General features: G+C 37.8%; 1 protein-coding gene across 1 annotated transcript; it reads left to right on the plus strand.

Annotated features, from left to right (window-relative positions):
- Nucleotides 1-1047: 1047 nt before the first annotated feature.
- Nucleotides 1048-8796, plus strand: timm17a (translocase of inner mitochondrial membrane 17 homolog A (yeast)). Its single transcript, XM_088338759.1, has 6 exons — nucleotides 1048-1127; nucleotides 3084-3183; nucleotides 4948-5011; nucleotides 5086-5214; nucleotides 5277-5387; nucleotides 7066-8796. Exons 1-6 carry the CDS (start codon nucleotides 1102-1104, stop codon nucleotides 7140-7142), a joined length of 507 nt encoding a protein of 168 aa, XP_088194885.1. The 5' UTR covers nucleotides 1048-1101; the 3' UTR covers nucleotides 7143-8796.
- The last annotated feature ends 5389 nt before the right edge of the window (nucleotides 8797-14185 follow it).

Genomic DNA, 14185 nt, shown 5'->3' on the forward strand with positions numbered 1-14185 from the left:
TATATAACTCAATGTGCCTTTAAAGCAGGGGTGTCAAACTCATTTTAACTCGGGGGCCACACGATAGAACAAACATTCTGTTAGGGGCCGGACTAGTAGATTAAAGAGAAAGAAAAAGAGATAAAGAAATAAGAGAAAGAGGGAGGGAAAAGGAGAGAGGGTAGGATAAAGAAAGAAAAAGAGAGAGAGAGAGAGAGAGAGAGAGAATGAGAAACAAAAGATAAAAAGTCATGAGAGAGGGGGAAAAGAAAGAGAGAGGAAGAAAGAAATCCAAAGAGAAATTGAAAGACAGAAGGAGAGAAAAGAGAAAAAAAAGTGCGAAGGGTATGAAGAGAGAAAGAGAAAAGGAAAAAAGGAAGTTAGAGCAAAAGAGGTTAAAAGTCACAGAGAGAGAAAGAGCAACAAAGAAAGAGAAAAAGAGAGACACAGAGAGTGACGGAGACAGAGTGGGAGAAAAGGGGTGGAAAAGAAAGAGAGAGAAATGAATGCAAGTACAGTGTCTTTGTGAGAGGCACCAGGCTTTTGGCAACATCAAGTTGACATATTTCAACCTGCAGCTTGTTTTTCTCTTGCGCTTCTCTGAGTGTTGTCTCGCAGGGACAGTGTGAATTATTTAGTGCCTACCTCCTAGTAGTAAAGAAAAGCATAATCAATTTATCTATCCATCTATCTATCTACCCTGGTCACATCCCTCGAGAGGGGTGACCGACGGCAATTTTAAAAAGAATATTGATTTAAACATTATAAAAAAATCATGAACTATCACATATACGTGAAATTTTAAACACTATTAGGCGGATGACTTTGCATTTATTTGACATAACATGCGCCTCACCTCGAAGGATGTGAAATAAGGGTACTCCAAAAGATCAAAAACCTTGCGTGGCTGGGCAAAAATGAGAGAAGAAAAGTGTGCTTTTTGGTCTCTCTGAGGGTCTGTAGTTTTTGTTTTCATTGTGCTGTTTAGCACTCGTTTTCGGTTGAACACAGCGGCAGCTACTGGTCAAATAATATACACTGTCCCTTTAAATCCCCTCACTTTGTGTGTTGCGTCACTTTGACGTCGCGACACGGAACGTGGGGGAACAGCGGAAGAACAAAATGGAGGAATATGCGAGGGAGCCGTGGTGCGTATTTTCGTTTAAACCATTTATTAGAATGTGTTTTCCTTTAGGTGAGAACAGCACGGAGTGTCGTTCAAACAAGGCTATGTGAATTGTTAATATTGTTGATTTTGGCTGCCAAGAAATTGGCTGGTTTACTGATGTTAGCATGGATGCTATAATGACATTACGTATCGTTAGCCAGATGACATCGTGGTTGAACTCATGTCGTAAATGACCTTGCAGACTTGCCCCCTCTTATGTTCGCCCATTTTTCATCACTTTATCATTTCTCATTTTTGGCCACAGTCAAATCATACACTGCAGTAGAACATTTATGGCAGATTAAGCACAAATTCAAGGAGAAATATAGTGGAGGACTTGTTAGCTTTTAGCTGTCTTGTATTGTTATGTGCCGGTGACGATGGCTAAAATATGATCGCACGTGTTTTATTAAAGTCGTTCGTTACATTTTAATATTATTTAACAGGGTTTAGGTCAAATCGGGATTACGCAATTTTCAAGTATCGATTTTAGTCTGTAATCCCTTCTAAACAAATGTCTGAATTGGTTTACTTTGCCACTAACATTTGGCATTTGATTTAACATTAATTCAGCCTTCATTGTTTGCATTTTCTAGATTTATATTTACTTTATTCTCATTCTGGGACACATTTACACTGGGCGTAGGGTCTTTTTGTGCGACAGTCCCTATAAATCTAACAATTTTCGTAATATATTGGTAGACAACCAATTTAGCTATATGAATACTGTACAATAATACTGTGCAAGAGGATGATCTGCAAGATGTGCCAAAATGGTCAGTTAGGTAAGCATATCTTCACACTACACTAAAAAAGAGAACAGTACTACAGAGAGCAAATGTGCAATGAGTGCCCAAGTCAGGGATTGGCAACTAAAAATGTTGATAGAGCCGTAACGGACTAAAGAAACAATTAAAAACACGACTGAAGCAACAGGCCTTTCTAAATCAGAACTGGAAGAGGATTCATAAATGTTTTGTCTTTCAATATTAAATATTTATCGCGAACATTTTTCAATTATCCTAAAACTCTATAAATGTTTAATGTCGTGTCTGTCTTCCTACAGAAACTATGTTTAAAAAAGGTGTTGCCCTTCGTCATCTTTTTCTATTTCCAAACATTTTTGACAACAATCCAGAGAGCCAGTAAGGCACCCTAAAGAACCGCGTGCATCCCTTGAGCCACAGGTTGCTGACCCGTCCCATTAACGCAAAAAAAAAAAAACAAATAGATCTACAGATCATTTAGCAGCAGAGTCAGCATGTTATATGTGGTATTGATTACATTGAAATCCCATCAGATGGGGTTTAATATGTGTTTATATTTCAATCTTGTTTGTGTTTGCAACAAAATTGTAATTAAATGATTTATCTTTAATTGAGTCTCTGAAGTGATAAAAGATGATGCGCAAACATTTACAAAATAACATCCCCGACAGTAAATATTTATTGTAATCTGAAGGCAATCTCAAAATCCCACATCATAAACAAAATATCCTGCACTATTTTACACAAAGCTTTGTTGTCGAAATTGACTTTTTAAAATCTTTTTTCTCTTTTAAGCCTTGATAATATTGCATGTTTATCCTGGTGTGCTAAATCTAATCTCTTTGTTAACAATGTTGGCTACGTTTTTGTCAATGACAATAAAGACAAGTCCCATTCTAATTGTTTCGCCCACATCAGGGCTCCATACATCGCAATTGCATTCGAATTGCATTCGTTTTGTGCATGTCAATTTATAGCTGTTCATTTGTGATGCGTTTTGCAGGGGGTAAGTGATTTGAAGACCAGTTCATGCCGCTATTTTAGACCATGTATAAATGTTCTTTACAAAGATTTAGTTTTTTAAGTTTTGATAATTAGAATAATTTTGGCTCCATAATGGAACACGTGAATTTTTACCTCACTCTGAAATTGTTTTAAAATGTTTTCAGTCCCTGGAGGATTGTGGATGACTGTGGAGGTGCGTTTACCATGGGTGCCATTGGCGGTGGAATATTCCAAGCTGTCAAAGGATTCAGGAATGCACCTTCGGTGAGATGGAGCGCAGCTCTTCACACATTTGCCTGATGATTTCAGTAATTCATAGTTGTTGTCTTGGTGAGATGCACTGTTTTTTTCAGTTGCCCCACCTCTTTTTTGATAAATCTTGATTCAATGTTTTTTTTTTTTATCTGGTAAGTACTTCCCAGGTGCTAAAATCGGTTGACAGTGACATACATTTGAATATACCTCGATTTGTAAGGAAATACAATCACTGGTTTATGGGTCCTGTACCTTTCACGTAACTGAGTAACTGTTTTTTTCTAATATCAGGAGTGGTGGGATAAAGTCATTTTACTTCATCTGATTAAAAGCCAAATGCTCAAATTTAAAGAACAAAACAAAATTTTGTCTTTGCACAAGCCGCATCAGATTTATAGCCAGAGGCTTAAACAGCTGTTAAAACTAACACATTTATGTCCATTTCTTACATGTTATTCCTGGTGCACTCCTGTCATCGACCTCGCAGGGTTTTTGGCATCTACATTTTTGGTTGCAGAATGCAAACGGAGCCATGCACATGGTGCCTTTTTTAGATGCATCGTTTTCATTTGCTCAGAGTTGTTTACCTCACGTGTTTTTGGATCGTATGACCATTCAAGATGGCGATTACATAAGACAAGCACATATTTACTACTGTGCCAAAAGAAAACGCGATTTAGAGCTGTATCACGCATAATAAGCCCGATGTTTCTAGACAACTGCACCGGGTTAACCATATTGTGAAGAATAGTGTCAGATTGCAACACAGAAGTGTCATTTGTGTTGTTGTCATTGGTAGTTTGCTGGTGTAATTGACCAAATTGCATTGGTTCCACAATAATTAAAGGAAAGGTGAGCGACTTAAAACTGACACTGATAATACAGAAAGAGGAGTGTAGCATTTTCAAACTGGTTTTCAATGCGCATGTATAAATAAAGGACATGATTTGCGGGTGAAAGTGTTAAAATGTCGTAAGTATGTTATCAATATTGACTGAATTACTGTCCTTTTATGTATTATATGAATAATGTTAGCAAAAACAAGGACTAAATACTCAAGGAGCGCGTCATCAATTAAGTCAGAGGTCACTGAGGATTTTGGATTTTGAGCGCATACTTTGTGGAAAAGAGCCGCTCGCTGTTTCCCTCGGTGCTGCCAAAAAAGTAAGCTGCACCGTTTTTAAAGACAGAATGTTTAGCATATTGCAAAAAGTAGCAACTTGTAGTCTGGATTTTATGTTACTAATTTTAAGGATTATTGATGTCACTGACCCATTTTTGCTTCGTTGACAGTGCCGGTAAGATCATGGGGCCTAACCCGGCCTAAAATTGTAGCATAAAATGTCAATCATTAAGTCGGGCCGAGCTGGGCTTTGCTCTCTCGCTGTTTTTTGTTGTTGTTGTTTTTTTTTGAGGATATGCACAGCACGCACTTACTTTTATTAAAGTAATTATTTGGATGACTACTTTTTACTTCTACATGAGTTATATTATTCTGCAGTAACTTTACTTTTGCTTTTGCACACTACGTCGCTGCACCTCAGCCCCACGCATAGCCGAAGAGAGGCCCGATACCTACTTTGGACACCTCACGAGGGACCAACCACTATTTTATTAGCTGACTGATGATGACTTTTTAGAATTATTTCTAAAGAGTGTTGGGTTGTTTTTTTTCATGATTCATGCTCTTACACATAACCTCAAGAAAAAGATGCACTCAAAGTCTTCCATGTCACAAATATAAAGTTTAATTATAGATTATCTTTTCTTCAGGGAATGAATCACAGAATGAGAGGCAGTATGACTGCCATTAAGACCAGAGCACCACAACTTGGAGGTAAGCTTATTTTTCTTTTCTCTCTTTTATTAAGTGCTAGTTTCGCCAAGTGGTGTGTGTCTGGTGTTTTTCAGGCAGCTTTGCGGTTTGGGGAGGGCTTTTCTCTATGATCGACTGTGGCCTAGTGAAGGTGCGTGGAAAGGAGGACCCCTGGAACTCCATCACCAGCGGCGCCATGACAGGAGCCATCCTCGCTGCCAGAAGTCAGCAACCATTCTGCAAAAATTCACATGTGGACAATCTGCTTAATGATCCTTTTTTGCAGATGGACCCGTGGCGATGTTGGGCTCTGCAGCAATGGGGGGCATCCTGTTAGCTTTGATAGAAGGCGCCGGCATCATGCTATCTCGGTTCGCCTCGTCACAATTTCCAACAGGTACTTTGGACTCACTTTTATTTGTAAGTTTTGATGTTAGTTTTTTTCTCAAAATGTAACGGTTAATGGTAAAGCCCTCATTCCTTAAAGCGGGGGTCAGGTACTTTTTTGACTCAAAGATCCATAAAAGCAAAATATTAGGGTAAAGAGCCACACTATATATTTTGAGATAAAATTCAACAAAACTGCTAAACCCTCTCTCTAGACAAAGTCTTATTCTTCAGCACAAATTTTATTTCACTGTGTGACATTTGATGATTTGTGAAATAAGACAAATTTAAATTTATGGAATAAGGCATAGCCTCTGTCCCAAATGTCAACAAATATACAACTTGTCTCTCGTCCCAAATTATTTAACATCGTTGAGGCTCATTTAAATATTTAATATTTTTCAAAACTGGGTACAAGCTGTTGTTTTGAAGAAAAAAAAAAACTTCTCAAAATTCTGCAAACAACGATCCCGACGTATTTACTTTTGGCGCAGGACAAGAAACAGGAGCTAGTGCTTGTACTCATTGCATAGCTCCGCCCACCCCTATCGGGAGTTATATATATCCCCGACCCTTTACTTGTTTTTTTTTTTTGGCACCTCTTACTGGCTATAAAACAGCATTCTCTAAAAACATTTATTTGAAAAATAAGAAAAAAATGTATGAACGTGCTTTTTTAAAAAATACGTATAGGTTGATAAATATTTATTTATTTTATACAACATGATCCTTACCGATACGGAGCTGACATGATTGCCCACCTTCTTGCTGCTAAGCGTACCCCTAAAAACCTAAAATCCTGTGAAATGTTGGTCATCAATTTGAAAAAAAAAATTGTGGTTTGGTTACTTTGAGTCTTCATAGTTTGTATTTTTCCTCGTGCTTCATAGCACTTGTTTTTATTTGCGCTACACAATACAGCGACATCTAGTGGTGATTTATTACACAGTACCCTTTTAAAAAAAATCAAGAACTCTCAAAATTAAAAGCATCTCCATGGTTTTATATTGTGCTTGTTTTCGTTATACAAGTAACATTTCCTGACTTTGTGAGAAAAAAAATCACATTGATTACATTAGAGATCACTGGTGGGCAAACTACAATACTCTGTTTGAATCATCACGCATCACCGAAACACCCTGTGTGAAGCACATTGTAAAGCGCTTTGGGAGTTCTTCATTGACTTGAAAAGCGCTATATAAATGCAGACCATTTACCATCGAGACCGCGAGAAAAACCTAGAGTAGCACAAGAAAAGTATAAGTTGCGTCACAAATGACTTGCTAGTTTAAATATCTTAATTGGATGTCGCCAAGCACCACAGTAACAATGATCCACCTATTGTCACTGTATTTGCTGACTACCATTTATCAACCAGAGAACATTTGAGCAAACGAACTATCCCTATGTTTTTTGACTTAGAATAGAAGACACGGACACGCTGTCTAAGGCAATACTATCGCACTCACCGCATTTCTTAGTCTGTGTTGCTACGTGTACTCCCTAAGAACTACATTTTTCATTGGGCCAATGGCCATCATTCAAAAAGTTGGCTAAATTTCTAGGTATAGTAGTTGCTGTTTTAAAATCAATTTTATTTATCAAGAAAATATATTTTTTATTTGATGAAACTATTCCTATTGCATTGAGTTTTTCAATGTGTTTTTTTGTGCGTGCTTTTGTTACAGGTCCTCAGTTTGCAGAGGAGCCAGCCCCTGCCCCCATGCCCGCCGCTCCCTTTGGAGATTACCGGCAATATCAGTGAGAGGTTGCCTCTCTCCCTTCTTTGGAGTTTTTTTTCTTTTAAATATTCTCCACTGGACTAGAGATGGAAATGAAGATGAAAGTAATTCCCATTCGAGACCACCGAGACAATTACAACCCTGCGCCCACTATGTGATGAACTAAGACTGCACACAGTGACATCTTCATTTTCAAAGTGTAATACACATTTTTTTTTCATACATGTGCAGCGAAATCGCCAAAAGAAAAATGCAGATGGATTAAACTTCAAATGGCTGCATGTGATTTAAGAAAAAAAGCATATTAATTTCAGAAAAAAAGGAAAACATTATATTTGCTGCCGAGCTTTGTCCAAAAGCTTTGGGTTGCGGGGGTGTTGGGAATTATTCTGGGGGCAACACCGTTTAGACTACTGCTGGAGATAAAATCTAAACATGCTGGTTGAGTACAGAATGAGAAGAAAATACAGGCGTCACCAGGTTGTACTTGTCCAAGACACACTACAGGAAATAATGTCTCTACAACCCCAGTGGTTAAGGAAACCAACCAACTTCAGTTTACTTCGTATCAATCTAAAGGTTTCTGTACTTGCTCATTTGCCTTAAGTAGAACACATACTCGAGCCGGCGAGGGCCTCTCGTTGATATGTAACAATAATAGTTGGTATCAAGATAATGTATTTATTTTTTACAATGTGAAGAGTCCCCTGCGAGCGAGACGCAGTGTATGTTTTTTTTTGCATTCTAAACGCAGTTGATGTGATTGGAAAAGCCTAATCCCAAAAGGGGCTCCAACCGATCAGTGGAACTTTTGCAAGTGGTTGTTACATATGACATTAAATCTACATGAGAGTATACTATATGATAAAGTGAAATGTGTTTTAATGCGTCATTGTTTAGCTCAGCTTTCTAAAAATATGTTTTAATTCTTTACACTGTATGGCCTCTTAATTAGTTTCATGTTATCAGCCACTAGAGGGCGACAGTCACAAATAATAGAATGGCCTTTCATGTCATACAAATACAGTAGAACGAAATTGGAGAGCTTCTGTTTTCCCTACAAGAAACTCAGTTTAAGATAAAAAAATTAACTCTAAATCCGTGGCATTTTTTGCTCATGATGCAACCCTTCATTGAATTTTGAGAATTGTTGACTACGCAAAATTTTGCAACGTGTCAGGAACATTAGAGGAGGGGTCTCGAACTGAATTTACTCGGGGGGGATCTGGATCACGTTGGGCCGAATCGAGTTTTCCACAATAAAACCTGATAAATACACTTCTCATTACACTGCATATACAAAAACACTACACAAAATAGGATCCAAAAACACTTCAAAAATTACATGAAAAACAATCAGTATTGATATACTTCTGCTGTACTAGCATTAAAGGGACAGTATGTTTTATTTGACCGCTAGATGTTGCATTGTTTAGCGCATCCGAGAAGAAGCGTCAAAAAATACGACGAAGAATATAAACTACGGAGACTCAGAGTGACCAAAAATCAACATTTTTCTTCTCAATTTTATTGCCCAACCTTACAAAAAGAAAGGGTAAACAAAAAAAGCAAGGACAAGGGGAAAAAAGTGGAAAAAACATTTTTTCCCAGGTAACCTTGCCAGCATGATGGCGGACAATTAGCTCATGTAATGTCTAATAAATGTAAATTTCTCCACCACCGAGTATTTTTAAGCGTGCATGTTTTTATCATATTTATTGTATTTTTTGCTTATTTTTAATTTTTTTTTAAATTAATTACTTTTTTTTACCACCAGGAAGCTCTTAATAATACATACTGTCCCTCTATACTTTCAAATCAAAGCTGGGGCCTCAAATTTTCCTCTCACGGTTCACATTTGGCTGCTGAGCCCCGGGTTTGAGACACATGCTTTAGAGCAACTTATTAATGTGTCATGAATACTTCTTGTTTGCCTTTTTCCAATGAGATGAAACTATTTCTCTGTCACCAATTTCATGAAGTGTTTTTTCTTACTAGTAGAAGCGAATATGGAAGCAGTCAACCACACATTTAAACGAGCTCAATGGTTTAGTCATCTCAAAGAAACGGTTCTGTAACCTGTAGTCAATTTCAACCCTGCAAAATATATATTGATAAACGACTTGTTATATTATTACATTGAAATAAAACTTCAAAATAAATACTATAATGTTAAAATAGCTATTGGGTTTGAGGGCCACCCATGGCCATCCCGTGGTGGCTCCATCACATGAGGCTCTCCTAGAGGGACCTGAAATAGTTGTCCTCTATTTTGCTGCTACCAGTAGCCTATACAGTATCTTCATTATATTTTGACCATTTTTGTTTGGCGGGCCTTAGTTTGCCCACCCCTGATCTAGGTGCTCAGCACCCTCAAAGCTCTGAACTTCAATTTGCCCCTGTTGCACAATGCCCCTTTAAACCTACTTTAACAGAATTCAAGCATCAAAGCAGCGTCCACTCTTTTAACTTTGAGGTGAATCGTTTAGCAAACTGCCAAACATTAAAGGTGGCGTGCAGTATTTGAAAACTTAAGCCTGCAATTATGACTTTAAGCCAGGAGATGGTGGCAGAGTAACACATGATTTGCGTACCCTATATACATTTCTCCAATAAACTCTTCTTTTTTCATCTTTTTGGGGGTTTGTTCCGCACCGAACAGGACTAATAAAATTTAAATAAAAGCAGATAGCTGTAATGGAAAATAAAGAACAAGGGCTCTTTGAACTCAGTTGGGAATTGTTAGCGCATCTATTTATCTATCTTGGTCATATCCCTCAACAGGGGTGACCGACAGCAAGACAAACATACAATAACAAAGAAAATAAAAGGGAAAAAAATACCAAAAAACGCACACAAAAATGTTTGGACCATGGCCAACCCAATTGCCAAAACACCCAAGTTAGGCACCTCGGCACCTAAGTTGGTCATGCTTCCGTCCCTCCCGATGAAATGGGACACCAGCGCATACTTAATAAAAAAAATATTTAACTCCACTGTGACCCTACTGAGGATAAGCGCTGCAGATAATGGATGGATAGATGGACTATATGATCTTGTCTAGTGTGCCTGAGGAAATTGGCCAATCTTAACTTTGCAAACAAAAAGTGGCATTGTTCAGTGTCTCTTTTTTCTTTCAGTGATAAGTAACTAACATTTATACATATCACTATGTGGTAACAGATTGCGATTCTTTTTCTTTTTATATACTTATCATATGCTTTTGAGGTAGTTAGAGAAATATATAAGATGAATATTTTGTTTGGTGACGCTTTATATGATTGCACTACAAGAATTAAATAAATAAACATATATATTTTTAATCATTTAGCTGATTTTTATCATTATTTTCATATTTCACAAAAAAATAAAACATAGTAAAAAAACAAATGTTTTTTTGCCTTTTTTTTTTAAATAGAAAAATAAGATAAGAAAAAAATGGGTTCAAAATATTGTAATATCCAAATTTACAGCAACATTATTACCCAAAATGAAGAACCTGTCTTACCCCCTGAGTCACGGTCAACATAAATACAATTTTAAAAAAATTGTTTTTAAAACGAATTCGTTCATAAAAAACAACAACATGAAACTAGTGCCAGGAACATTTTCGAGTGATTGTGTGCCTTTATTTGTGTATTATTTAACTCCTATTAGTGGGGAGAAACCCTAATATTGTTTTAAAACACAAGCAAAAATACATGAACTATCATAAATATGTGCATTTTCTATTTTTTTTACATAAGATGAGCTTCAGAGGGAGTTACGTAACTGTCCGTCATCTTGCAGCAAAATGAATCAGCTTATAAATGTTATAGTTTGATAATGCAATATCTATTGCAGCCTGGACATCGTGGAAGGGAGATAACTTCATATGCAGTCCCTTCTCAAGGTTTCTTCATTTTCTTCATGCTGAGGTTTTTGAGTTTTTCCTTGCCCTCATGTAGGTTTTAGATCAGGGGATGGTGTAATAATAGTCTGCAGTTTGCAATAGTCTGTTGTCTGTGCAGCCCTTTGAGACTCCTTTGGATTAAAGGCTATACAAATAAACATGACTAGATGTAAATAGTTGTTCTGGTCACTTTGAGTCTCCGTAGTTTGTATTCTTGCTTGTGCTTTTTTTGTTGCACTGTGATAACTAGTGGTCAAATTATACATACCGTCCCTTTAAGATTTTTCTTAATGAAAGAAATGTGCCTTTGCTAAAAAAATTGGAGCAACACTGATCCAGATCCAGACTTCTCTTCCCTCCATTCAGGACATTGGCCAGAAGCGCTGCCTATCCCAAGCTAAGAACATTATCAGGGACCCCTCTCACCCCCATCATGGACTGTTCACTCTGCTAGCCTCTGGGAAGAGATACTGCAGTGTGCGGTGCAGGACCACCAGGTTCCACAATAGTCTTGTCCCCCTGGCCATTAGACTGTTAAATGGTCACTCAAACACATAGTAAGATTCAACTGCTGCTAATCTGTACATCTGTGGGTTCTGTTTGACTTTTTGCACTACTGGCAGTTCTTTATAGCTAGCCACTCCTTGCACATCTGTTTCTCTGCACTATTGTACTTACAGCGTTATTGTTACAGTGTTATTGTTCTGTTTACCTGACTTGTTTACCTGACTGCCCATTTTGCACATCTGGTTGGCAACTCCTCTTGCACTATTTGCGCTACTGTAAAATACTATACATAGCCATAATTATTTAGTATATTATTAGCACTCAATACTACAACTCAATACAACATTTTATTTATATCTGTACATTCAAGGAAACTGTGCGGGTCAGATGTATCGACATTTCGTTCTGTATACACGTGTACTAGAATGACAATAAAGTAGATCTGAATCTGAATCTGAATAATAACAATAAACTATGGAGAAATTGTAAATATTAATCTACCTTCCGTTGGGAAACATCAAGCAAGAAGATACTAGTTTAACAAAATGGCGTTTTGGGAGCGACGCGAATGTTAAAAATGAAAGCGACATGGGCGGACGCAAGTAAAGGCCATGTGGCCGCGAATAAAACGAATCGGGATGGTGATTTTTTTTGGTTATCTACCATTTTCGCACCCGCTAGTTCACCTGTTTGAAAGCCGTTCGTGGTGAGCATGGGTGGAAGTTGTTAAGCGAAGGGCGCAATTTTACGAATCCAGTGGTGACTCTTCATAATAGCTAAATTCGTACCAGGAACGAGCTCGTAGCTCGGATTGGCCCTGTAACGGGTGATTATTTTGTAATGAGATAATTAAAACCTAATTGGTCTGCTTCTGTCCTCCCAAAAGCATCCAGTTATATATTTTTATATATGTGGGCGTAGATGTGATGTGTGCTATAAGGCGCATTGAATGAAAACTACACAAAAAGCTATCTATCTATCTATCTATCTATCTATCTATCTATCTATCTATCTATCTATCTATCTATCTATCTATCTATCTATCTATCTATCTATCTATCTATCTATCTATCTATCTATCTATCTATCTATCTATCTATCTATCTATCTATCTATCTATCTATCTATCTATCTATCTATCTATCTATCTATCTATCTATCTATCTATCTATCTATCTATCTATCTATCTATCTACCTACCTACCTACCTACCTACCTACCTACCTACCTACCTACCTACCTACCTACCTACCTACCTACCTACCTACCTACCTACCTAACTACCTACCTACCTCCCAGCCTCCCTCCCTCCCTCCCTAAGTCCCTCCCTCCCTCCTATCCCTCAAGAGGGGTGACCGACAGCAAGCCAAACATACAAAAACAAAGAAAATAAAGGGTAAAATAGCAAAAAAACACACAAACAAACATTATTGGACCATGGTCAACCCAAATGCCCAAACACCCAAACAAGTTAGGCACCTCGACACCTAAGTTGTCAAGTCAAGTCAAGTCATTTTTATTTGTATAGCCCTTAATCACAAAGAGTCTCAAAGGGCTTCACAGGTTATTACACAGACTATTTTTTCAGACTGTTATCACACCATCCCCTGATCTGGAACCAACATGAGGGCAAGGAAAAACTCAAAAACCTCAACATGAGGAAAATGAAGAAACCTCGAGAAGGGACCGCACATGTGGTATACCCCTTTCAGGATTACCAGACAGCAAAGGATATTGCAATTACAAATAATACAGAGATATTGTCCACGAAAATTATAGGTTATTCATATCCTATAGAGTAGAAGTGTGTTTTAAGCTTAGATTTAAACATTTCCACTGAGGTTGAAGATCGGATCTCAGGGGGAAGAGCATTGCACAGCACCGGTGCCCGAATGGAGAACGCTTTCGAACCAGCGGAACACTTCTTGGCTCTTGGGATCACCAGAAGACCGGCGCTCTCAGAACGAAAGCTTCGGACCGGAACATAGGGGGAAATCAGATCTGAAAGATATGAGGGAGAAAGTCCATGTATGATTTTGTTTAATACTAAGAGAACCTTGAAATCACATCTTTGGCTAACAGGGAGCCAATACAGGTAAGCCAAAATCGGCGTGATGTGATCGGACTTTTTTGTCCTAGTTAAAAGCCTCGCTGCAGCATTTTGTACCAGCTTAAGACTTAAGACTTGATTCTGGACTTCGGGAGACCGGAGAGTAGTGCATTACAGTAATCGAGACGGGAGGTAACAAACGCGTGAATTATAATCTCTGCATCCGACTGAGACAGTATAATTTTAGCAATGTTGCGAAGATGGAAGAAAGCTGTTCTAGTAATTTTCTTCACATGTGTTTGAAAGGACAGATCGGGGTCAAATATGACACCTAAATTTTTAACTGAGTCACAGTGTGATGTGACATTTGTCAATGTTCACAGCAGTTTTTGAGAATAAGTCACGGCATTTAGATGGACCAATAACTAACATTTCGATCTTTTCAGAGTTAAGACGCAAGAAATTGAGTGACATCCACTCTTTTATCTCAGTGAGGCAGGCCTCCAAATTTCCACAATCTCCACTCCTTCCTATGACCAACACAAAAAGCTACCGCTGTATAAACATTGCGGATTTTATACACTTTATATACACTTTATACACGTTGTACTTTATAC

This window comes from Urocampus carinirostris, chromosome 6 (assembly GCF_059441175.1).
Source record: "Urocampus carinirostris isolate Australia breed hairy pipefish chromosome 6, RoL_Ucar_1.0, whole genome shotgun sequence".
Classification (NCBI taxonomy): domain Eukaryota; kingdom Metazoa; phylum Chordata; class Actinopteri; order Syngnathiformes; family Syngnathidae; genus Urocampus; species Urocampus carinirostris.